The following is a 24366-nucleotide window of genomic DNA, read 5'->3' as shown; positions in this document are numbered from 1 at the left end:
CTACCACCAAATCTATGGTGCGCAAATTAACATGTGCTCCCATAGAAGAATCATTAACTTTTTGTCGTTAGGGACCTAAGGGAGAAAGGATAAGATTTTTGCCAATGGCAAAGTTTCCAGCATTAGCTAATGAATGTTTATAAAGTACTTTGCATATATAGTACCTTTTATCAGAGTATCTCTAAGTATTAGATTTATCTCAAGGGCCTCAGGCCTATACACACACACATGCAAACTGCACAATGTCTAGGTAGTTCACACTGAGTTTTACATTTTGATCACATCTTTGTATTATATGAAAAGTACATTTTGCTATATTTAAGAGGATAAAAGAAAGATATATCCAGTAGTATTTGCCAGAAAAGTGAAAACAAAGCCATGGAGCATTAAAGCACCTATTTTGTACTGATGGCTGGAGCATAGGATCCAGAAGCAAGGGTGCAGCTATGTGCAGGAAGAGGATGAGAGCATCGTCCCACCAATAAGAATTCTGCCCGTTCCCAATGAAATTTCCCCTTGGTCTCCACATTGCTAGCATTCCATAGACAGGCACTGAAAATTGTTCAAAACCAGAACATTTGTATTTGCTGCGTTTGCATTTCCCTGGTTACTTTGTTTGTCCCTTTGCTTCCTAAACTGTTTTTTTCTAAATGCTCAACAGAAGTTTAAATAACTGCAGTAGTAGAAATTTGGGGACTAAAGGAAAATTTCATGAGGGGAAAGAATTTTTATTTGGGGAGGGGGGAGTTTGCTTGAACTAAGATCTTCAGTTGCTTAAAATCTAGGGCTGTTTTTTATCCCATTCTTGTTATAATTTGTTTTCATGTCATTTACAACTTACAGTGACCCTAAGGCAAACTTATCACAGGGTTTTCTTGGCAGGATTTGTTCAGAGAAGGGCTGCCACTGCTTTGTTCTAAAGGTGAGAATGTGTGACTTACCCAAGGTCACCCAGTGGGTTTTGATGGCCGAGGGGATTTGAGCCCTGGTCTTCTAATCCAAACTACTACACCATACTGGCTCTACAATTTTAAACAAAAATAAATCTTTCTGTCAAATATTTGTATCCTAGTATCAAAAGATCCCAAGACAGTGTACAAGTAAAATGAATATAAACAAAGTTAAAATAGTTCAAAATAAATAAGCTAAAATATTTTAATTCAATTAACAAGTTAAAAACAGATTAGAACCTTTTTAAAATCATGTCCACAACAACCATGTTTTTACTTGGTATCTAAATGAAACCAGTGTTGCCACCAGATGGGCTTCTGAAGGAGGATACCGTGGCTGAGAAGGTTCTATCCCATATCACCTGTTTTGTATGTGTCTCTTTTTCTGACTTGATTATGGTGGTAGCCTCAGGTGGAAACCACTTAGAACTCAATTGGTGATCTTGCACAAGATGCCACTCTTACTTTTCAGGAAGACAGTTAAATCCAACCTTATCTGGAAAAGAATGGCCACCACTTTCTACAGGTGGATAAGCCACCCATCCTTTCTAGATTTAGTTTATTATATCGTGACACTGACTGCTTCCTTTAAAATAGTATTTTGAGAACTTTCCTCAAGCTGCAAATGCTTACAACTCTCCTGCCTACATGTTGTAACACTCAACTCTACCTAACATTTGGTGTTTTCTTGCAACATCAGCATGTAAAACTAAAAGAAAAGCAAAAAAAACAATATGTAGAGCAAAACAAATTCATCTGCATGTTGGAAATGCTGGTTTCTGCTCATAGGTAGAAAGCTCCATGGGTGTCCTTGAGCAAAACATACTCTGCACCAGCTACTTTACAAAGCTGGTGTGATGCCAAGAGGTGCCTTCAAGTTCCTGAAAGTGTAGGAGGATAATGGATTACTAATAAAACCAACCACCCTTCCAAATGAGTAATAGCCAGGCACATATTTTACTTCAGGTTGCCTGTGGTAGTCATTTGCACCTTGTATTCCTCAGATGTGATGTGATGATTCATTTAAGTAAATAAGCCATCGTTAGATTTATGCTTGTCTCTTTCCGCCATCGTTAGATTTATGCTTGTCTCCTTCCAGCATAACTCCAGCTGTATCTTACCTGCAACAATGGACAATGATTTTCACTAGTGAAACTGCTGCATTCCTTATTTGTGTGCAACAGCCCAAATCCAGGAAGAAGCAAATGTTGCAGCCTTGGGCTGCTGCAAGAAATCCTAGTCCATTGCCAAGAGCCAGTTCCCACACGGGAATGAGTTACTACTCTGTCAGTCAGAGATTCCAGCAATGTGTCTGTCAAAACCCAGTGACTGGCGATTTCCAATGATACAAAGTACTCTTTATTTACAATAGTAAGACTTAGGTGTAGTGATACATGTGCCAAGCACTCACCCAGCATCTTGGAGAGGCACGGATGACCCGATACCAAAATTCCAGTTTTGTGATTAAACTCTATGAAAGACTACACAAATGGCAATATTGGAAGTGCTAAGAAGCCATTTACTCAGTTACACTCAAGTGACTGTGAAGAGCTTGCCACTAGTTTAAGGCAGATGATTTTTTTTTAAAGAAAGAATAGGAAACCATTACCAAATCCAGTTGTAATGTGCTGCCTCTTCCTTCCTTTTTTTATTAAAATATACAAACTATACAAACAATACTTCTGAGTTGTTCTTACACATTCTTACATATGATCATTCCTTATCTAACATCTCCTCCTGTCCCCTAATAAACATATTTCCACATACAGATTTAATTAGATTATTCTTACAGCTAGTATCCTTTATTCCTCCTCTATTTTTCTATCACTTTTCCCACATCTCACATTTTCTAACCATGCTTATATCTAACTTCAGGTAATGTGTATTAATATTGATTATTAAATAAAAAATTCTGTCATTATCTTTATGCTTACATTCCATCAAAAGAAGATACATCATAGTGATTTTTCTAAATCTAATATCTAAGTTGTATAAACAGCTTAACATAAATTAAGGGCAGTATAATTAATTATCATTTCCATCTTTCCGAACAGTAATTTAGCAGTGGATCCCATATTTGTTCCTGATTTCCATCATTCCCTCTAATATACATCATTAGTCTGTCCATCTCTACAATATCTAAAGCCTTAATTAGCCAAGTGTCTATTTCTGGTATATTTTTCCTCTTCCAATTTTTAGCAATTGTTATTCTAGCAATTGTTATTAAGTACAAGATTGGTTTCAAGAGTTTCTTATCTATTGACTCATCTATCATGTTTAGGAGACATGTCTCTGGTTCGAATTTTATTTTAATTTTATATATATCTTGAATAGTCTTGTGTACCTCTTTCCAATATCTTCTTATCTTCATGCATGTCCACCACATGTGATAATATGAACCAATTTGATGTTTGCATCTCCAACAATTGCCATCTCTGTTCTTATATATTTTTGCTAATCTGGAAGGGGAAAGATGCCACCTATATAACATTTTTATGAAATTTTCTTTCATGTTAATGCAGAGTGAAAACTTGATACTTTCCCCCAGGCTCTCTCCCATTTTTCCAGAGGAATATTGTGGCCCACATTTTTAGCCTACTCCACCATATTTGTTTTGATAATTTCAGTTTCCAGATGTAGTCTAAGACAGTATTTGTACAATTTCAAGATTATCCCCCTTTTTTCACTCATCATTATATCATCCAGCTCATGTTGTGCTGCCTCTTCCAGGTGGATGGACTTACCAAGAGTTTAACTTTCTTTCTCCCCTCTAGCCAGGTTTGTTTTCAGATACTTCAAGCTTGGAGCAAAACATACACTGAACTGTTTTGCAGATGAAAAGAATCGGATTTACCTGAATTCAAGCTGTCTAACTGTGATTTTATAAATTCAGACAATCATTTGTATTCCAGGAATAGCCTTCTTACCTGAACTCCAATAATGGGACTAAGGAACATCTTGCCTTGTTGATGTGTGCCTTCAAGTTGTTGCCAGCTTATGGCGATCCTAAGGTAAATCTGTCATGGGGTTTCTTTGGCAAGATTTGTTTAGATAAGGTTTACCATTGCCTTCCCCTGAGGCTGAGAGCATTGGACTTGCCTAATGTCTTGCTAAAACAAGTGTAACTCGGCCTTGCATAGAAATATCGTTTGTAGTATGCTCAAGTGAATACCAAGTTATCATGCACATTCCCAGACCTGAAATAATATCTAGAATTGTGTAGAGCTGGACAGTCAAGAAAGAAGATAGGAGGAAAATCAACTCATTTGAATGCTGAGGATTCCATGGACGGCCAAAAGGACAAATAAATGGATCCTAGACCAGATCAAGCCAGAAATATCCCTAGAAGCCAAGATGCCAAGACTTAGACTGTCATACTTTGGACACATTGTGAGAAGGAATGAATCGTTAGAAAAGATAATAATGTTAGGAAAGGTGGAGGAAAGTTGAAAGAGAGGAAGGCCACATGCTATATGGATGGATTTAATTAAAGAGACCATGAATATGAGTTTGCAGGAGCTGGGCAGAGCAGTAGAGGACAGGAGGGCCATACGTCTCATCCTATGGATGGATCAAGATTGACGCGAAGGCAGTTAACAACAACAACAACATGAAATGAAACTAGAAATACTAATATTCTGACTTGCACATAAGGCAATTGTTCCAAATAAACTTAGTCCCAATATATCCAATTTAATTAATAATTAGGGTCTCCTTACTGGAGACATGTTATGAGTTACCATCTGAATTGCAGCAATCAAGCCATAGAAAACAAGTCATTTCTATCTGAACATCAGATTATGTAAGTAATCACTCAGTTCCATAATTAAAAAAGGCTTGATGGTTGTGAAGGAAGTCACACCATGAAATGATCTGTAGCCATGGCAAAATACAATTAACACTAATGGAAACAATGGGTGTTCCCAAGGTACACCTGGCCACTCAGGTTTCCTTATGCTTAGGTTTTTACCCAACTTCTGGCAGCAGATCTGCACTTCTTTCTGGAATTAAAATTGGAGGTACATTAACAGGAACCAAATTCAAGCATAACAGTAAGTATTAATAAATTACCAGATCTTGGAATCTTCTCACAGTGACAAATGAAGTCAGACTGTTCTGTTTCCTCAAAAATGCTGGAACACACTATTGTATCTCTCCATAAAAAAATGCATAATCCAAGACTCTCATGGGAGGGAGGGTTAAAGTTATAAACTATGCAGAATTGTAATAGGTACCCTCCTTTGACAGTGGATACTTTTGGGATAAATTCACACTATGCCACTGTCCTTCCTAGCTGTTGGGAATGAATGACTTACTGTATGATGGAATTATCGAACAGAAGTTTAGGTTCGCGATAGCTTTCCCAAGTCCAGGGAAAGAGATTTGTCAACCGGTCCTGGATGGGGTCAGACTTCCTCTAAAGGATGAAGTTTGCAGTTTGGGGGTTCTTCTAGATCCATCTCTACAATTATCATCTCAAGTAGATGGCCAGAAGTGCCTGGTACCAACTTCGGTTGATACGCCAACTATGCCCCTACCTGGACTGAAAGGACCTTGAAGCAGTGGTATTTGCACTCGTAATCTCTCATCTTGATTTCTGTAACACACTCTACACGGGGCTACCTTTGTATCAAGTTCAGAAACTTCAATTGGTACAAAATGTGGCAGCCAGATTGGTCACCGGTACACCTAGGTCTGACCATATAATACCAGTTTTAAGATCTCTTCACTGGCTCCCGATTAGTTTCCGAGTGCAGTACAAAGTGTTTGTTATTACCTTTAAAGCCCTACATGGCTTGGGCCTGAGTTACTTGAAGGAACACTTCTCCCCACACAATCCGCCTCACACTCGCAGAACAGAGAAGAATCTATTGGATTACCCAAGGACCAGATTAAGATCTACTTCCCACAGGGCATTCACTGTGGTGGCTCCCAAATTGTGGAATGGCTTGCCGGAGGAGATCTGTCTTATTACCACCTTAGATGCCTTCAAGAAGGCACTTAGGACTGATCTCTTTCGGTAAGTCTATCACCCAGACCTGCTGTAACAGCTTTAAGACAACACTCCACTCGGAACATGTATGGGGAATCAGATATTGATATTGCACATGTATAGGTTTTTGATGTGTTTTAATTTTTTCTTTTTATTTTGAGAATGTATTTTAACTAATTGTAATTTTATACTTGTGTTGTTCTCCCACCTCGATCCATAGGGAGAGGCGGGATATATATAAATAAAATTATTATTATTATTATTATTATTATTATGGTTTCAAGATAATGTTCCTTGTCAAATGAATGATAGGTGCAGGTCTGAGGGGTAAACCAGATGTGTGGTGAAACCATGTGTAAAGCAATCTGTACCATGGGGTTTGTTTACACATGGTTGCAGGTCTATTTATTTCACAAAAAGCACATGAAGGGAGTAAAACAGAATCACTGTGTCTTACTGCCCTCCATAGCTTCAAGACTTAAAATTTAAGCAGTTTCTTCCAGCCCAGTTCCAACACAGGAAGTGAAAATGGTAGAAATGAAATTCAGTGCTATGCACAAATGCTGTTAAAGCTAAACAGATACGAGTCCAGCCAATGTGTGGATGGTGGACTGATTGGGGACCCTGTGTCTACCACTGACCACAATGGGAAAAAGACTGGCATGAAAAGGAGGGGAGGGACTAGTTTCAGACCTCTGAGACATATGCCTTTTGTGGAATGAGTAGACTCACAATCCCCATATTTATAATAAACAACACATATACTTAGACAACTGTCTCATCTGTTTGGGTCAGCCCCACTTTGGAGCCATTCAGACTACCTTTTACCCTGGTTCAGAAACCGGATTAAAAGCGGGAAGTTCATACTGGTGCCAGTTCTTTTACACTCGAATTTGAGGTTCAGGGGCAAATGCCCCTTGCTGTGGTTCTTTTGAAAGCTGAGTTTTTCCTGTATCTTTTGAGAAAAAACGGGTCCCAGAAAATGTGAACTTGGCTCCGGTCATGATCAGATCAAGTTCAGGGGAGTGGTTAGGTCAGAGGGAGGGCAGAGGGCGGAACATGCCTCCCCTCTCGCAGGCAGCTTTTTCTCGCTCTCTTTTTTTTTTGTATTTGTATTTTTGACAGATTATGCGAATTCTTTTTCTACAGGTTGATACAGTACATATTGCTCAAATGTGTCTGCTTGTGCTACATTTCCCTTTCGTTTGCTTTTCATTTTTTTAAATTACTTTTTTTGTGTGTGTGACAGAATATGCCAATGTGTTTCCTTTGAAATTTGGCAAATTATTGTGATGGGAAGAGGCTGGCATCCGGGGAGGGGAGGGCTTTGGAGGTGGCATTGGGCTGAAAGAGAAGGAAAGGGAAGAGATTCCAAAGAGGAGGAAATACTGGGTTGGAAGTGAAGGGGAAGCAAGAGGCTGGAAGGCTGTGGAAACCCATGACTTTGGAGGAGTCACACTCTCTCAGCCTCAGGGAAAGGCAATGGCAAATCTCCTCGGAATCAATGTTGCTAAGAAAATCCCAGGATGGGGTCGTTTTAGAGTTGCCATAATCTGTAATGACCCAAATACACACAACACACACATACACCTGGAGATTTTTAAATTTGACAAGTTGACAGAATATGCTCATACTGCCACCAGATTTTTTTTAAAAGGAGGGGGGAAAGCACCCATTCGGTTGGCCAATTGTTGTAGGATATGTCACCTTTGACGAAAGCAGAAGTGAATTTGATTGACAAGAAAGGAGGCTCCATTTTAAACCGGTACTGCAAATGTGAACTTCAGAGGGGCAAATTGCCCCAATCGAGGTAAAGGGTAGTGGGCACTTCTTTCCGAGCAGATTTGATATGGGGGCAACCGGATCTGCCCAGTTCTATCCAGGGCAAATGGGTGAGTGGGAATGGGGCCCAAACTGCAAAAAGAACTAGACATTAATGGGCAAAAATTAAGATAATGTTCAGTTAAGTTCAGTTAAGTACTCTTGTGTTGTTAAGGGTATCACAGCTAGGACTTCATGAACATAGTGCTTTATGCAGTAATGCCATCCTTTTACACTTTATACAGTAAATACTCTTAACTTTTTTTTTTTAATAAAATAGTTACTTTAATGCAGTATTTAAAATAAATTTGGAACATCTATCAGTATGACTGAATACACCAACAGGCAAATGCCCCACTTTACAAACAAAGTAAAGGTAAGCATTTATTATACAAAACATGTTTGCCTGATCCCATCAATATTTTGGTACTTAGTGCTTCAGCAGGAGTATTGTTTTACATTCATACACACACATACATGATCAGTTTGCTGCACTGGGCCTAAAATACAATGGGGCACCAGCAAAATGGACCTTCCTTCCTCTCCCTTCCCCTGTAATTGTCAAGAACTGCCCAAAAACATTCCAGAAGGTTTTCCTAGCACTCTGGAGCAGATTTTTCACATAGGAAGGCAATAGGAAAGGAGAATCAGATCTCCCCCCCCCCCCCCGCGCCCCCTTTTACTGGATTCCACTTGTGTTTCAAATAGAAATGCAGCATTAGAAAATCTGCCCTTGGCTTAACTAACATAGCTCACAATTTTCTTAACACAGAAACTATGGCTACATCATAAACTCAAAATACTGCCAGTAGATCTGGCATCAAATGGCTCTCCCTCCCCATCTAAACACCATTTGTACAATGGTGTAGCAAAAAGCCTAAGGAATCTTTAAATAAAATAAAAGCTTTTAAATTATGAAGACATTCAGTTGCTGTCTTTCCTACACATTCCATGCTCATGTGACACAGCAATGCGTTAAATGTACAGGATATGAAGGTTTTGTATAAACGTGCAAAAGATGACTGTGCGTGGGCCTCGACAACTAACTCCTTAACAAGTGATCCAGGACAAACAAATAAGCAGGAACTTCGGGAATGCAGCCGAACCATCATTTCAATTCCCTGAAGAGTTTTGTGCTCTTTCACAAATGAGTAACTGTTTTTTTTCTTCTGCTAAACAGATTTCAAAAAAGGAGCAGGTAGCTACCAAGGACCTAGGAGTTGCTCTCACCCCATTTACACACTTTCACACTGAGAGAGACATTGGGGGGGGGGGGGGAGGGGGGGAATGTTCCTTTTCCAAAAAGACAAGTGACCTGGGATTTTTTTTTTGGGGGGGGGGGAGAAGAAGAGGCAATTTTGGACATGAAACAGGCTAGAAAGTGGAACAGCCTTTAAATGGCCAACTATATCCCAATTGGGGGGGGGGGGGGGTTAGGAAATGTTAACGGCTATCTCTAAATGAATTTTTTTGTGGTGGGGGTTAGAGCCTTGGGACCTTGGTAAGCCAGGTATGGCCCCCACACAATTTCCAACCCATTTTAGAATCATTTCCAAGTCTTGTGATTAGATCCCTGTTATTCCTTAAATATATTCTTCTCAAACCATAATATAGGAAGGAAGAAATCAAACAATCCTATATTTTACAGAAAACAAAATGTGCCTTTAACTTTGCTTATCTATCAAGGATAGTTTTCTGCTTTAAATTCCACATGCTGATGCAAAGTTCATCTTAAGTCAATTTACACTGGAAATGACAGGACCATCCGTCATGTGCTAACTCCATTCCCTACACTTTCTGTGAAGTTATTTGGGAAACAATATTTCTAAAGATTGCCCACCCATAGCTCTTACCACTCCAACTTTCTTGCAGACCTGTCCAGAAGTATTGGCAACACAAATCATGCTGGTAGGGTTTCCTCCTTTGTCCATCTTCCTTTGGAGGCAGTAGATTATAGATTTCACTTTGGCACTTCTTTGGCTTGCACCCAAGTGGTTTTCTTTTCATCCAACTATAGTATCAAGCTTTAAAACTAGGCCATCTAGAGAGGTTGAATCCTGCAGGCAATATGCTGGCAAACTGACAGTCTACTGGTTTGTGATTAAATGCATTCGTCATACCCTTCTTCCCTAACCACAGCATTAGAAGGCACACTATTAATGCAACAATACTGTAGACTGATATACTGGATGAAGCAATTGACAAGGAACTTAACAGATCCCCAAAGCCTTCTATCTCCAGTGCATTCAAGAAGCATGCATGGGACCACTGACCACTAACAGTCTATTTCTTGTAACTCACTGGTTTCCAGAACAGAATTCAGGACAATACAAATAAGTACTGTTTGGCAAGGAATGGTGCCAAGCTGAAATGCAAAGGAAGAAGCCTAGTCATTACTTCAAAAGAGTCTCATACAAAGCTAGGGAATGCTTCATCTCTCTTTCTTGTTCCATACAGAAGATCAAGTCCCTGAGACAGATGCGTATCATTCTTGGACGAAGAGATGGCTTTGCAAGGCTGGGCAATCTGTTGAAACCCTAGACAAAAGCAGCAAAAGAAAAAGTGAGCTGCTACTTCAAATCAGAATTCAACATGTCCAATACAGACAGCAACTTAAATAAGATCTTGCATTAAGTGTCATGCTTGAGATTCACCCATCCATATTGCTCTAAATCTGTTGAGATATCCTCATGGACAGCTGTTGCCATGTATTGATTCCTGTCACTTTCCACTGAGAAAAAAGACTTACCGAAGAAAGCATATGAAAGCTAAGTGAAACAAAGTTCAGTGAGACCTCGGTATCCCTGTACTTGCCATCAACAGATTTAAACATCCTCGGACAGCAAGCCCTGTTGTCCCCCAATGGCGATGTGTGCATGCTGCTGTGCTGCCATTAGGGCAGCCCCATTGTCCCCAGTGGTGGTGCATGCAATAGCAATATAAAGTATACACTCATCCCTCCATATTTGTGGATTTGACATTTGCGGATTTGATTATTCACGGATTTGATTAATATGTTCTCTCTAGAAATATCTAGGTCCTCCAGTGCAACTCTCTGGTCAACTTTATCTAAAAGTTGCACTGAAAGACCTAGAGATTTCTAGAGAGAACACTCTACTAGGCATTTGCAGCACCTCCAGTGCAGTTCTATGGTCAGTGTCTGTCGGACGTTGACCACAGAATTGCACTGGAGGACCTAGAGATTCCTAGAGGGGTGTCTGCTTAGGTAAAATAAGATGTTTTTGTTATTTGCGGTTTTTCTTGTGCCCCTAACCCTAGCAAATATGAAGGGACAAGTGTATATTTATACCACTTATTAGTGCACTTAGGCACTCCCTAAGCAGTTTACAATGTGTAACCTAATTGCCCCCAACAAGCTGGGTACTCATTTCAGCAATCTCAGAAGGATGCCAGACTGAGTCGACCCTGAGCCCCTAGATAGATTGAACTCACAGCCTTATGGTTTACATGCAGGGTAGATGAATTGGACAGTGATACCTTTATGGTCAACCAAAATGCACAATATACTGATTGCAAGCTTTCGAAGCTCCATGGGCATCTTCAGCAGGCAAGATGCTACAAACCAAACAGGAGAAAGAAAACAATTGGAGATGCATCTGACTAACATCTCCAACTTTTTTCTCTCTTCCTGTTTGGTTTGTAACATCTTGCCTGATGCAGAAGCCCATGGAGCTTCAAAAGCTTTCAACAAGTATATTCTGGAATAGATCTCCCCATAGATACTAAGGTCCCACTGTATTTACAATCAAGTCAACTGAAAGTGACATAATAGCAGAAGTAATCATTCACTACACAGGCATAACACAAGATATGCCCTGATTCTCAACCTTGAACCAAGAACTGAAAAGAACTGAACTTCCAGTAATGCGAGATTTTGCTGTATTCGTTTTAATAGAATTGCCACTTAAGAATGCAATTATAATTAAGTAAAAAAAATAAAAATAAAAGTTATTGTAAATAATACAGTTCTATTAATATAGTGCTATAAAAACAATCAATTCAGTATACAGAACTGAAGTTTGGGGCCTGAGTACCACCTGCTTTATTAGTTTGTATGTACTCCAGAATTTTATTCTACATCAGAAACACATTCAAAATGTTATGCTGTTCATATTTTTTTGGCAGCAATCCCTAATGTTGAGCCATTTCCAGTTTGTATACCTATGAACACAATGAAGGAATGATGGAATTTAATCAGGTCTCTTTCTGTAAACTCAACTTTTGTTGCCATGAACCCAATGAGTCCATGTCATTAGCAAACATGTAATCACTATTTATTTTTTAAAGAATCTAGCTTTCTATCACAATTGTTGTTTTCCATTATGAGCTGCTATGCAGAAATATCTATCAGTCAATATCTTCATTAAAAAAAAAACAGAGCAAAATGTTGGTTTTAAAATATTAAAGTAGTTGGGGAGTCCTGGGTGAACTGGCCTTGGCCATCAGATGTGCAGCAATATATGTTGCCCAGGCAGATTAGAGTGAGGACTGCAAACTTGCAGTCTCCACTCTGGTTGGACTGAGCCAGTCAATGAGGTGCAAGCAGACCTAGGGGCTATGATGGCCACATGGCCCACCTAGAACACAACTTCAGCTGTGGATAAGTAACTGTGGCCCCATTATCAAAAAACAAATCAAAATGTTGGTTTTAAAATTTTTAAATTATTGGGCAGCAGCAGTTGGCATCAAATATCACCTGAAGGACATACTGTAAATTCCCCATCTCTGTCCAAGACAACAGCCAGCTTCTATTTATTCATAGCAGCATGATGAACACCTTTCTCAATGTTTCACACAATCTTCATCTCATTGCATTTAAGAATAAGCATAGAACAGATTGTGGAAGCTTTGAGTTTTCGGGGGTCCTGTGCAGAGATTCCATTCGGAAGTTCAAAAGCTGGGCAGATTGGCGGGTAGCCCCACCCATTCCTGTGTGCTGAGCATACCCAAGCCTGCCGGTCTAGCTCCACCTTCAGTTCCAGTTTACTGCAAAAGTATAGGGACCTGGCTGGATTATAGGTGATGTCCTCGTGGAGAGATCAAAAACGAGATTTGCCAGAAAACGACTTCTTGGAAGACTGTTGCTGTTGTAGCTCATACCGCTGTGGCCTGAAGGTTTTCCTGGAGAAAGAAGTGGAGGGTTGAGAGGAACTACGGAACTGAGAGGAAGTAGAAGAATGGGGTCTGGAGTATGTTGTGGAAGCAGACCTGGAACGCCATTGAGGACGTGGATGGCATTGATGCCTCTGGCCAGTGATGCCAAGTTTCTTTCCAGTGAGAAAAGCCTTGCAAAGATGATCTAAGGACTCATCTGTCTTGGAATTAAAGAAGCCCTCACCCTTGAAGGGAAGGTCTTCCACATGTTGTCTGGCTTCATCAGTGAAATCAGTCGACCTAAGCCACACATGACAACAGAGAGCACAGCACCAGAAATCACTCAATCCACAGAATGCCTGGCAAAATGGATTTACTGGTTGACCAGAGAAAGAGCTTCATTGTCAAAAGCTTGGGGGGGGGGGGGGTCCTGATCCTCAGGTAGGTTAAGAATACCATCCTATCCTAGCGGTACTTCTGATAAGCTGACATGCAAGAATGTTACCAACTTTAGCAGAGAGTGCTGTCAAAGAATAAAAGCATTGGCCAAAGACGTCAAGCTGTCTGCCCTCCTTGTCAACTTAGGTGGAGTGAGTTTTCCTTGAGCCTTTAGACATAAGATTGCACCACCAGGGAATTAGGTACTGGATGAGCAAAAAGATAGGGCACCATGACAGGTTGGACTCTGCATAAACTCTCTAGATATTTATAAGGAGGCTTGGTCCAGGACTGCTGCATAATATCTGAGAGTGAAGTCAGAAATGGCATTACCACTGGTACAACCTAACTGGAGTCCACTATCTGAAAGACAGGGTCTTTTGTTGGCCCAGGGCCATAGCCAGTCTGGTGACCACATCACAGAATAACTGGACAACCCTGAGGTGGAGAATGAGGGCCCACATCTTTCACTTCCTCAGGTGGAAACTCTTATGAGAGGAGAGGGGAATGCCAGTCAAGAAGTCTCAGTCTCAGTCTCATAATTAGACTCCTCCATGCGTGGCTGAGGAGGAGGCATGGTGGAAAATCGGACTGTTTTGTGTTGATAGTTGTGTGAGCAGTATCATAGCTGGTAACAACATTGACATCCCCTTGGTGACTACATTGACTGTCCCATCCTCAGTACTGACTTTGTAAAGGCAGTATCGCCAAGGGTATTGAAGGTGTTGTCAAAGTCAGTACCGAAGATGGAACATCACCAAGGGGATCACAGATGGAATGGAAAGACTGTAGGTACCATGGTAGTAACCAGAAGGAGAGAAGGAGGAGGACATGGAACCGTGGCTGTGGTACACAGAGAAGGAAAGGATACCCTTGTGTCTCATGGTTCTGGCCAGAGAAAAGGTAATGGAAGAGTGGTTGGTCTGTAGTAATGATAGGACTGGGAGGATCAGTACCAATATGCAAATCAGGATCGAAACCGTTCTTGATACCAAGATGATGCATGGTGGGACAGTTCCCGTCCATGGTATCCATCTCAGTAAGAATGCAAGTAGGATCTGTAAGAGGAAGGTTGCTCAGTAGTCCTTCGTTCTATAGTGGTCCATGTAGGAAGCCAAGGTGTAGGGAGAATTCTCTCCATGGTAGTATAGCTTAGAGGATGAACAGGATAGGTCGGGACGATCCCTATATGGAACTGGAGAGTGATGAGATCTGGCTGGTGAAATGCATCGGGATCATGCACGCAGAGGAAAGAGAGCCTATAAGCGAGGGGTAGGCAACCTTTTTGGGCCGGGTTGCTGTCCCTCAGGCGACTGGGGGGCCGAAGCCGGGGGTGGAGCTTCCACCCTCCGGGGGCGGGGCCGCATGCCGGGGGTGGAGCTTCCACCTTCCAGGGCGGGGCCGCATGCCGGGGGGTGGAGCTTCCACCCTCCGGGGGCAGGGGCGCATGCCGGGGGTGGAGCTTCCACCCTCTGGGGCGGGGCCACGTGCCGGGGGTGGAGTTTCACCCTCCGGGGGCCAGGCCTCCCCATCTTTGCAGGCCCCTGACGGGGCCCCAGGCCCTGTCAGAGGCCAGCAAAAAAGCCTCTTGGAGGACCCCAGTGACGGCACCGGGCCTCCTGGAGGCCCACTGCCGCTGCCAGAGCCCTCGAACAGGGCTGCGACGGCAGCATTGGGCCTTCCGGGTGCCCGCTGCCGCCGCCGGAGCCCTGTTGGAGGGCACCAGCGACGGCATCGAGCCTCCAGGAGGCCCGATGCCATCGCCGGGGCCTTCGAACAGGGCTCCAACGGCTTCAGCGGGCCTCCAGGAGACCCGATGCGGCCGTCGGAGCCCTATTCGAGGGCTCCCTTGGCCGCATTGGGCCTCCTGGAGGTTGCGCGAGACTTCGCCTCTGGGCACCGCCATTTTGGGCAAAAAAATGGCGCCGAACTCTCTCGCGACCTCAAAGAAGGTCGCACGAGAGTTCGGCGCCATTTTGGGTGAAAAATGGCGGCGCCCAGAGCGGCTTTTTGCCGCTATGGGCGCCGTTTTTTTTTTGCGTGGCGGCGGTGGCAGCAGCCACCGCCCCCAGGGGCCGCAACGAAGGCCTCCGGGGGCCGGATCCGGCCCGCGGGCTGGAAGTTGCCGACCCCTGCTATAAGCCCTTGGTGGTGAAGCCAAGATCTGGGGTAATAACGCTGAGAAGGGAGGTAGCAGAGAAAGCATTGTTATCAGAGTTGACATCAGTAACACAGACAGAGTGGGCTCAGAAGATTGTACTGAGGCCACTCTTGATAACAATGTTGATAGCGCACAAGGGGGTCAAAAGGGCTATAGAAGAGGCTGGCCCTGAAGATGTCAGTATCAAAGCCGAGGTGATCATCAGGGCCAGTGCTGTGGGCATAGCATGCTTATGCTTCTTCCTTTCCTGAGCCTTTCCTGGGTTGATGTCTGATCCATCCTTAGGAGCCTCAGGCAGCTTCTTGGCCTTTTGTACATGAGGCTTTGTTGGCTGAGAAGCTGAAGGCTCCTCTTGTAAGGAGGAGATGAGACAGCAGGGGTCACTACCAAAAGGGTGGAATCCATAGTGATTTGAGGCCAATAGTATTGAGGCTGTCGGTATTGAGGCTGTCGATGTCAACGAAGGTTGTGTCCTTGAAATCTTTGGTATCCTAAGTAATTTCAACAAGCGAACAAGAGTCAGGATATCTTTAGTGGTGGTTGCGCGTTAAGCCACTGACAAAGACTGCTCCCAACAAAAAACTTTGAGACATTGAGCCCTATTCTGAAGAGTCTGTGCTGTAAAAGAACGGCAGACTGAATAGTGCTTGACAACGTGACTCTCTCCCAGACAAAAAAGACATTGACAGTACCTGTCAGTGAATGCTACTTTACGACAAAAGGAGACACAAAATTCAAAAAGAGAAGTAGAGGCCATAAGAGGCACAAAAAGCAAACAGGTAACTGAGCAGGAATTCCGATAGAAACTACTGCCGGGTTGGGGGGGGGGGAACAAGACAACAAGAATGAAGAAAAAGAAAACTGAAATATGTGTGTGTATATCTTCTGAGCCCACTCTGTGTTACTGTGTGTGTGTGTGTGTGTGTGTGTGTATAATTCTAACCATACATAAGAGTATACAGCTCAAGAACAACCAAGATGAAGTTACTCTTGTGGCAGATGAAAGAGAAGGTAGAGCTAGATTGGCAGACGTGGGCATGCTCAGTACATGGGAGTGGGTGGGGCTACACGCCAATCTGCTCAGCCTTTGAACTTCCAAATGGAGTCTCTGCACAGGCACAAAACCCTAATGTGTGAGACTCAGAGACCATGACGAACCATGCTTATTACATTCATCTGAAAGGTTTTAAGGATTAAGGTTAACTTCAATCTTCATAGTTCTACAACTGGCATAAGAAACAAACATGCTGCCAGAAAGAAAGGGAAAAATGAGGGAGGTGTGAAATTAATTTAAAGTCAACAAACATACTGAAGACACACTTTAAATAGCTGATATAATCTACTTTTCAATAAAGGCAATATTTTTTTCTGCTAATATAACACAGCACCATTTGTTGATTTAAGTCAAAACAATAAAAATGTCATTGTTTGAAGCTTTTCATTTGTTCAATGGCTTGGAACACAAAGAAGATTATTGGCTTTTTACCATGGGTGGGTGGGTGGGGGGAGTCCCTTCAGTCCTAGTAAGCCACAAAAGGGTCACAGTTCAAAGCGAGACAACCTCTTACAGAGATGGGTGGGGGACAAGAACTAGCTTTGTAGTACAGCTACAGAGTTGAAAAAGAGGTCAATCCAACAGGATGTGGATGGAGACCCCAGGCAATATTTTAAATGAAACAAACCCTAGGGGATTCTCAGCAATCCAATAGTCATGTCCTTCAGAAATCAAAGAACTTTAGGGAGGCGGAAGTATTTACTTTCTAAACAGAGATTAGCCTAGAAGACTTACTACTTAGCATTCACACACACACAAATCAATTGATTCTCAGCTACTGCAAAACAAAGAGTATAATAAAACATTGGTTCCCAGTATGCACACACCCCTTTTAAAATGCTTTTAGAGAAAAAAGAAGTTCATGGAAACTTATGCTATGACTGCCTTGTTAGTTTTTAAATTGAAACAATGTTTTGTCATTTTCACCAAACTGATAACAGCTACCCTGTCAGAATGTTTTCCCCATTTGTATGTTTTGTTGCAATTGTGCCTTCAAGTCTACTCAATTTATGGTGACCCTAAGATGAATTATCATGAGGTTTTCTTCAAAAGATTTTTCAGAGGAGGTTATCATTGCTTTCTCATGAAGCTGGGAGCATATGATTTGCCCAATGGGTTTCCATGGCCTAGCAGGGATTTGATCCATGGTCTCCAGAGTCCTAGTCCAATGGTCAAACAAACCTCTATTATATATACTTTCTGAAAAATGTAATCTAGCAAAACTTCCCCAATGTTAAAAGTTACAGTAGACCTCCAACTGCAATCAGAAGGTGCATTTTCATAGGCAGCACTTTTTAGACACATGACACTCAAAACACTATGATTGGCATCCTGTTAATGATGTACGTTTTTTATGGTCCTTGCATGGACAGAAATTTATTACCTCCCTTGTACAACAACCCTTGAGATGCACCATCCTCTTGTGCATCCCATCAACATGGCCAGGATAGGCTCAAAGGCATTCAGCGATGTCCCTATAAGCAGATGCACAATGATTCACAGATCCCTCAGGAGGGCCTGGAGGATGCCTTTGTTACTATGTGTGTGGGACCTAGCTGGATGCATCTCAGCGACTATATAATTATGTTGGGAGTGAGCCTAGGGGGAAGACAAGTCTTGTGGGAAGGACATAGAGCAGTTGTATCTCGGTGAAACTTGAGGCTCTGTCTCCCCATGGAGAATCCTGACCTCAAGAATTCAAGAAATTGCATCTTGCAAAGTGTTTATTCAGAGTTATTAATCCACATAAGATTTTGTTCTTGAATCTCTAAATTGTATCTGGTTCAGGGATGTGTGTGTTGAAATTGCCTGTTGATTTATGGTGGCCTCATGAATTTTATAGGGTTTTCTTAGGCAAGGAATGCTCAGAGGTGGTTTTGCTAATTCCTTCCTATGAAATATAGTAATGGCACCTGGTATTTGTTCACGGTCTCCAATCCAAGTATTAACCAAGTAGTAAATTCTCCTAATTGAAATCTAAGATGTTAGTATTTTTCCCAACACGATATGAATTTTTGCATTGTCATAAATTCAGAGCTTCAAAAGAAGAAGGAGCGGCTCACACCATTCAGTGTGAGGACATCACTGGATATAACTCAATAATAATGGAGCCTTGTAACATAGCTCTATAGTTTACTTCCATGTTCAAGAATGTCTCCAGTAATATTTGTTTTTTTAAAAATTTTTTAGTTTATGTCTTTAAATGAAGAGTTCCAGTTCTGTTTCCAACTGTTTTCATTCCTTGAAAACATGATTTACAAAATCATTAGGCCACCTGCATTATCTATCTATTTCTTTGAGGTCTTCAAAGTCAAAGCTGAAGAGCTGTTAATTAGGAGCAACAGTTTCAGCTACATTCTCATGGGATACTGCTTCTTCCAGAAATGACAACAGCTGTGGGAATATCAACTTTGCAATTGGTTAATAGGAAACACTATGAATTGATAAGGGATTTCAGCTATAAAATCTAGGAGCTAGAATTATCCTGGCATCTCACAACTTGCTTTGCCTTTTACGTTACAGTCTTCTGTTACTTTGTTACCTATATTTTGCTCCAGCGAGACCCCTATTTAGGTATGTGTAGCAAGGGCTAGATTAAGCTTTTATTACATTTTGCCTACATTACTTTCCCCAGATGTTACTCTGTGTATTTTATTCCTATTCTTTTCATCACTTGATAAAAAATGTACCTCCTTATAAGGCTGGGTATACTTTTTTTCAAGTAAGCATGGTACTAAATCTAATGACCAAGTGGTAGTGTGTTAGTTTTTAATGCTTTTGGCTTAAGAACAGAGAAAGCTGGTTTTGCCTCATAGCTCAGAAGCATCCTGACTGCTAGACGGAAGGAAGGGTGGTATTTCATACTGCATGGTGGTTTTTAGGTCTGTTCTTTTAGGTCTGCCTGATCTGTTCTTTTATCCTCATCATGAATCATCATCATCATCATGATCTATATCCCACCTTTCTTCTAGAGTGGCACTGCCTACAATTATGATGTGCTATCATTGATTTTTTTAAAAAAAACTTTTTAAAAAGCTTCAGGTAAAAAAAACACTCTTTATTAATAGGAAGCAGAGTGTAAGGGACTTGGTAGCTTAGTGGTTAAGATGCTGACTCCAACAATCGCAAGGTTGGCAGATCGGCAGTTTGAGACCCAAGAGTTGCATGATGAGCGAGCTGTCACTAGTCCCAGATTCTGCCAACGTAGCAGTTTGGAAGCATGTAAAAGTGCAAGTAGATAGGTAACACTTTGGTGGGAAGGTAGCAGTGTTGTGCAGTCATGCTGGCCACATAATCTTTGATAATGCTGGCTGTTTGACTTAATAATGGAGATGAGCACTGTCCCCTACAGTCGGACACGACTTGACAACCCTGTCAAAGAGGAAACCTTTACCTTTAGAATCCAAGTAGCTTTTAACTTATAAATCAGCAAGTCTTATATGCAGTAACTCCCTCTCCTCTATTAGGAGTGTATTAGCTGCATGGTTAGGATCCCACAAGTAGCAATGAAACCAGGAGTCTGAAACAATGAAATACCTACTGTTAGTCGGCAAGAGATCCTAAAATTCTAAATGTTCTTTGAACTGAATAATTTATATTGTTTCAGTTTGAACACAAACACCAGTATAATAACAAACTATAGTAAACTGTGTTTGTTACCCTGGTAAGTTTAAACCAGCCCCTCAAGAAGTTACAAGTATCTTACTGGGATAAAAATTCTGCAAATAAAAAGGGTATGTGCCTGAGAAGATAACAGTTTTAATTTAAAGAGGGGGGAAAAGTGCAAAGTTTGGGGACAGATCATACCACAGTATGAATAGAAGAGACATGTTTCCACTTTAACAGTCAAAGACTAAGTGCATATATTTATAAAACTGTTATCTTCAGTCAAACTAATTCTTCACTAAACTGTCATAGGTCTCCAAGAAACCAGTGTTAATATTCAGCTGTACAGCCTTCCTCTGCCAGTTTCCACTGTGACATTTCTACAACTCTTTTCATATGTAACCAACAGAGTGTTTTACATATTGAGACAAATTACTGGAAATGTAGTGTCATTTTATTCGCTATTATGCCCAAGATTCATGAATGCATGTCACTTTCTGTGGCTACATCAGATCCTTAATCTTTACCTGGAGGTAACAAATACTGTAAAAAGTGTGTCATGTTGACTTAACAGACAATTATTACACTGAAATATTCTGGCTTGTTGCCACTTCATTTTAAGCAGCCCCTCATCAAAATTATAAATTTCTTGACCCTTCACATGTCATCACCATTTGTGTTACCAATATATTCAGCCTAAAGCCACAATACAATTAGTCATTTAAATTGCAGATATCTTTCATACAAGAAAATAATTAAGTTTTCATCTCTACAGGAAGAGTATTCTATGGACCAGTGAACTGCATTGCTTAAACCTATGAATGGCAGCCTGGAATATTTTAGTCTATTTACATGCAAAGATTTTATGTCAAGCACACGGCCTAAGCTGACAACTGCTAGGGAGCTGAGAAATGAAGCTAAAGCTCTATCCTTTACTGACACAGATGTGTGTTTTGAAGCACGTGCAAACAATGAAATTCCTGCTTCCTGAACTCTTCCAACTAAACATATCAGTTCCACAGAAAGTGTACAGACACCCATATAATTGCATAAGAGCAGGCTTGCACAACTTGGCTGTTGGTAGTGCCCAAAGTTAAAATAGACTAAACTTCTTAGAGCCACAGATAGGTTTTAATTAAATATTAATTAATTAATATTAATTCCGTCCGTCTCCTCCTTTGTCGGGCCCTCTCCTCAGGAGAAAGCCAAGCAGTGGAGGAGCCTTGAGGGGCAGTGTTTGCCCATCCTCTTCCTCCTCCACCACCTGGCCTTCTTCTCAGGATAAAGCAGGGCAGTGGAGGAGATTTGCGGGGCAAGTGTTTGCCCATCCTCCACCACTACCTGGCTTTCTCCTTAGGAGAAAGTGGGGCAGTGGAGGAGCCTTGCAGGGCAAGCATTTGCCTGTCCTTGCTGAAGTTGTTCCACATCCTCATGGTCCACCCAAAATCCTTTGGTGGGCCACATTGCCCCCCCCCCCAAACAGACCATACGTTGTGCAGGCCTGCATTAGGGGATCATCATGGTCAGCAAGTCATTCCCATGTTCAGCATATCCAAAGAGAACTCCCATAGGTTTGAACTTTTGACATAAAGAAGTCCCAATCCACTTCAGTATTAAGGGATTATGGAAGCTTTAGCCCCCAAACAAAACTGTAGGCCAGAGATTCTCCATCTCCACTTTATAAAAACAGAGTTTCTCTGCATCAATTCTTAAAAGCAACCTGAGCCTTGTTTCAGACTACCAGATCAAATGTCTGTCTTGTGGGATTAGTATGATTAGATCTACTATTAATTATGAAAGTTTATAGAAACTATAAGTGGTTCATGTCTGTTCTTTATTTGCCCAGGAACCTGTATGTTTAACCAAAGGAAGAAGATACATCTCAGCTACAAGTGGTCTGTATGTTCTCAGAAATATGGAATGATTGGATTATGAAATTGCTGGAATTCATGGAACTAGATAAACTTACCTGTTATGTAGAAAGCTTGGACTGGGAAAAGACCAAAGTAGTGTGGCAGCCCTTGGTTAATTTTATGCGTACTGAAAATATATCCTCCAACTTCTGTTGGTAATACATGACTTATCTTGTGGTGGGCAGTTGAAGGTTAGATTTGTATACTCAGAACATGTGTATATAGGAAGATTAAATGCCCATAGGGGAAAACTCTCTAAAGATATTTTTAAACAAGCTAGAAGTTGTTATAATGTTGAGATGTGTAAAGTATTAAGGTCCTTCTCTTGGCTTAAGCAAGTATCAAACCCTCTCAGGAAGTGAATGACCGTTACTTTTATGTTTCTCCTGAAGTATACATACTCTGCTTTTTCTCTTAATGATATGTCTATAACTACCTTATTATAGTTTACTTCAAAGCAGTGTAAGAACTATTTCTGTTTATACATATACGTTAATTATTTGTTAACATGTATTATTGATATGTCTTTTTAATGTAAATACTTTAATAAAGATTATTAAAAAAAAAAAGAAATATGGATTGGCCATTGCTTTTCTGTTCCAGAATTCCTAGGAATTACCTGAAAGTACCTCTAGTTGTAATACAGTACTTGCATCTCCAATGAGCTGCCCTTAGAATCATAGAGTTGGAAGAGACCACAAGGGCCATCCAGCCCAACCCGTTGCCATGCAGGAACTCACAATCAAAGCACCCTCATCAGATGGCCATCCAGCATCTGTTCAAAAACCTCCAAAGGAGACTCCACTACACTCCAAGAGAGTGTGTTCCACTGTCAAACAGCTTTTACTGTCAGGAAGTTCCTCCCTAGGCATTATTTTGGGAATATTCTTAGTTATAATTGGATACCTGCAGCTCCTAGCACTAACTAATTCATTTAATCTACAATGTTCATCTTTAGGCTTGGGTTAACAGCAGCAGATTATCACCACTGAACAAGATCCAGCTAGTCATAGTTTTTCTCTCTATGATTCAAACAAGTAAATTCACTTTCCCACTCAAACCTGCCTAATTTTCCATTGCTCTTCCCAGTCAACACAGCATCCCTTGAGTCCTGCTGGTCACTAAGCATGGAATGCTAGAACCAATGTGCTACAAAGCCTTCCACATACGGCACCATCAATGAGATTATTTTGTTCTTCTGCTCAAACTTTATATCCATATTTTTAAGAAGGAGCAGTACCTGTCACAATACTTAAGAGGAGCAAAGTTCTGCTTCCTGAACTAATATTCAGGCATATAGGAAATAGGAAGAAAACAATAGGCTGAGCAACACACACCTAACAATTGTATGGATGGAAGACCACTATGTGGAAGATCACCTAGATAGAATCCTAAGCCAAGATCTTGTTCAGTACTAGTTGAAAGTGAAGTTCCAAAGTTATGCCTAGAATAAAAGTGGCAACAACAACATTCAGCACTGTCAGAGGAAGAGAACTACTTGTGTAAACAAGTATCAGATACTACTTTACTCAAAAAGTGTAACTTCCAGCATGGCTTGGAGTTATGACAGACTGGCATAATACTCCAAGAGAACCTGATCGTAGCTGATGTTTAGGTGTCAGGGGCCCCTTTATAGGAAATGAGTCAGTTATAACTGTGGTAGGAATGTACTATTTGAAGTGAACGTAAAATTGAAGCTCACCTTACTAATAGCATGTCATAATTATTAGCTTACCTTTGAGATATGGCATCGTGTAGTGGTTTGAGTGTTAGACTAGGACTCTGGAAGATCAGGTTCAAATCCCTGCTTGGTCAAGGAAACCCACTGAGTGACTTTGGGCAAGTGACATTCCCTCAACCTCAAAGAAAAGCAATGGCAAATTCTCTGTGAACAAATCTTGCCATGAAACCTCCATGATAGGTTCACCTTTACAGTTGCTGTAAGTAAAAAAATAACCTGAATGCAAGGAACAACAACAACAACAGGAATATAGTTGCTTCTTGAACAATTATATATATATGCAGCATGCAGAATACAGAAACACTGGGAATGGGGAAGGGGGAGAGAGAGGGAGAGAATCCGTATCTTATACTTCCCAGTGCCTTACATGCCATGGTGCCCTGCTTTTTTAGATTGTAAGCTTGAGGGCAGGGAACCGGCCAATTAAAAAGATTGTATGTACAGCGCTGTGTAAATTTACAGCGCTTTATAAATAAAGGTTAATAATAATAATAATAATAATAATAATAATAATAATAATAATTTTTTAAAAATCTTTAATTTTGGATTTTAGATACACTTCACAATGCATCTG

At 41.1% G+C, this 24366-nt stretch overlaps 1 protein-coding gene across 1 annotated transcript in view; it reads right to left on the bottom strand.

The window, feature by feature from the left end:
• Window positions 1-9091: 9091 nt before the first annotated feature.
• The window catches only part of TAF4B (TATA-box binding protein associated factor 4b), a 107685-nt gene continuing 92410 nt past the window's right edge, over window positions 9092-24366 (bottom strand). Inside the window, exon 15 of the mRNA XM_089518363.1 lies at window positions 9092-10301. Within this exon, the coding sequence (XP_089374489.1) occupies window positions 10158-10301 (144 nt within the window). The 3' untranslated portion in view covers window positions 9092-10157. The remainder of the gene's footprint in view (window positions 10302-24366) is intronic.

This window comes from Sceloporus occidentalis, unplaced genomic scaffold (genome assembly GCF_023333645.1).
Source record: "Sceloporus occidentalis isolate IW3139 unplaced genomic scaffold, rSceOcc1.0.p SCAF_3, whole genome shotgun sequence".
In the NCBI taxonomy this organism is placed as follows: Eukaryota; Metazoa; Chordata; class Lepidosauria; order Squamata; family Phrynosomatidae; genus Sceloporus; species Sceloporus occidentalis.
Note: the sequence above shows the minus strand (reverse complement) of the source record. Positions and strands in the feature narration are given on the sequence as shown.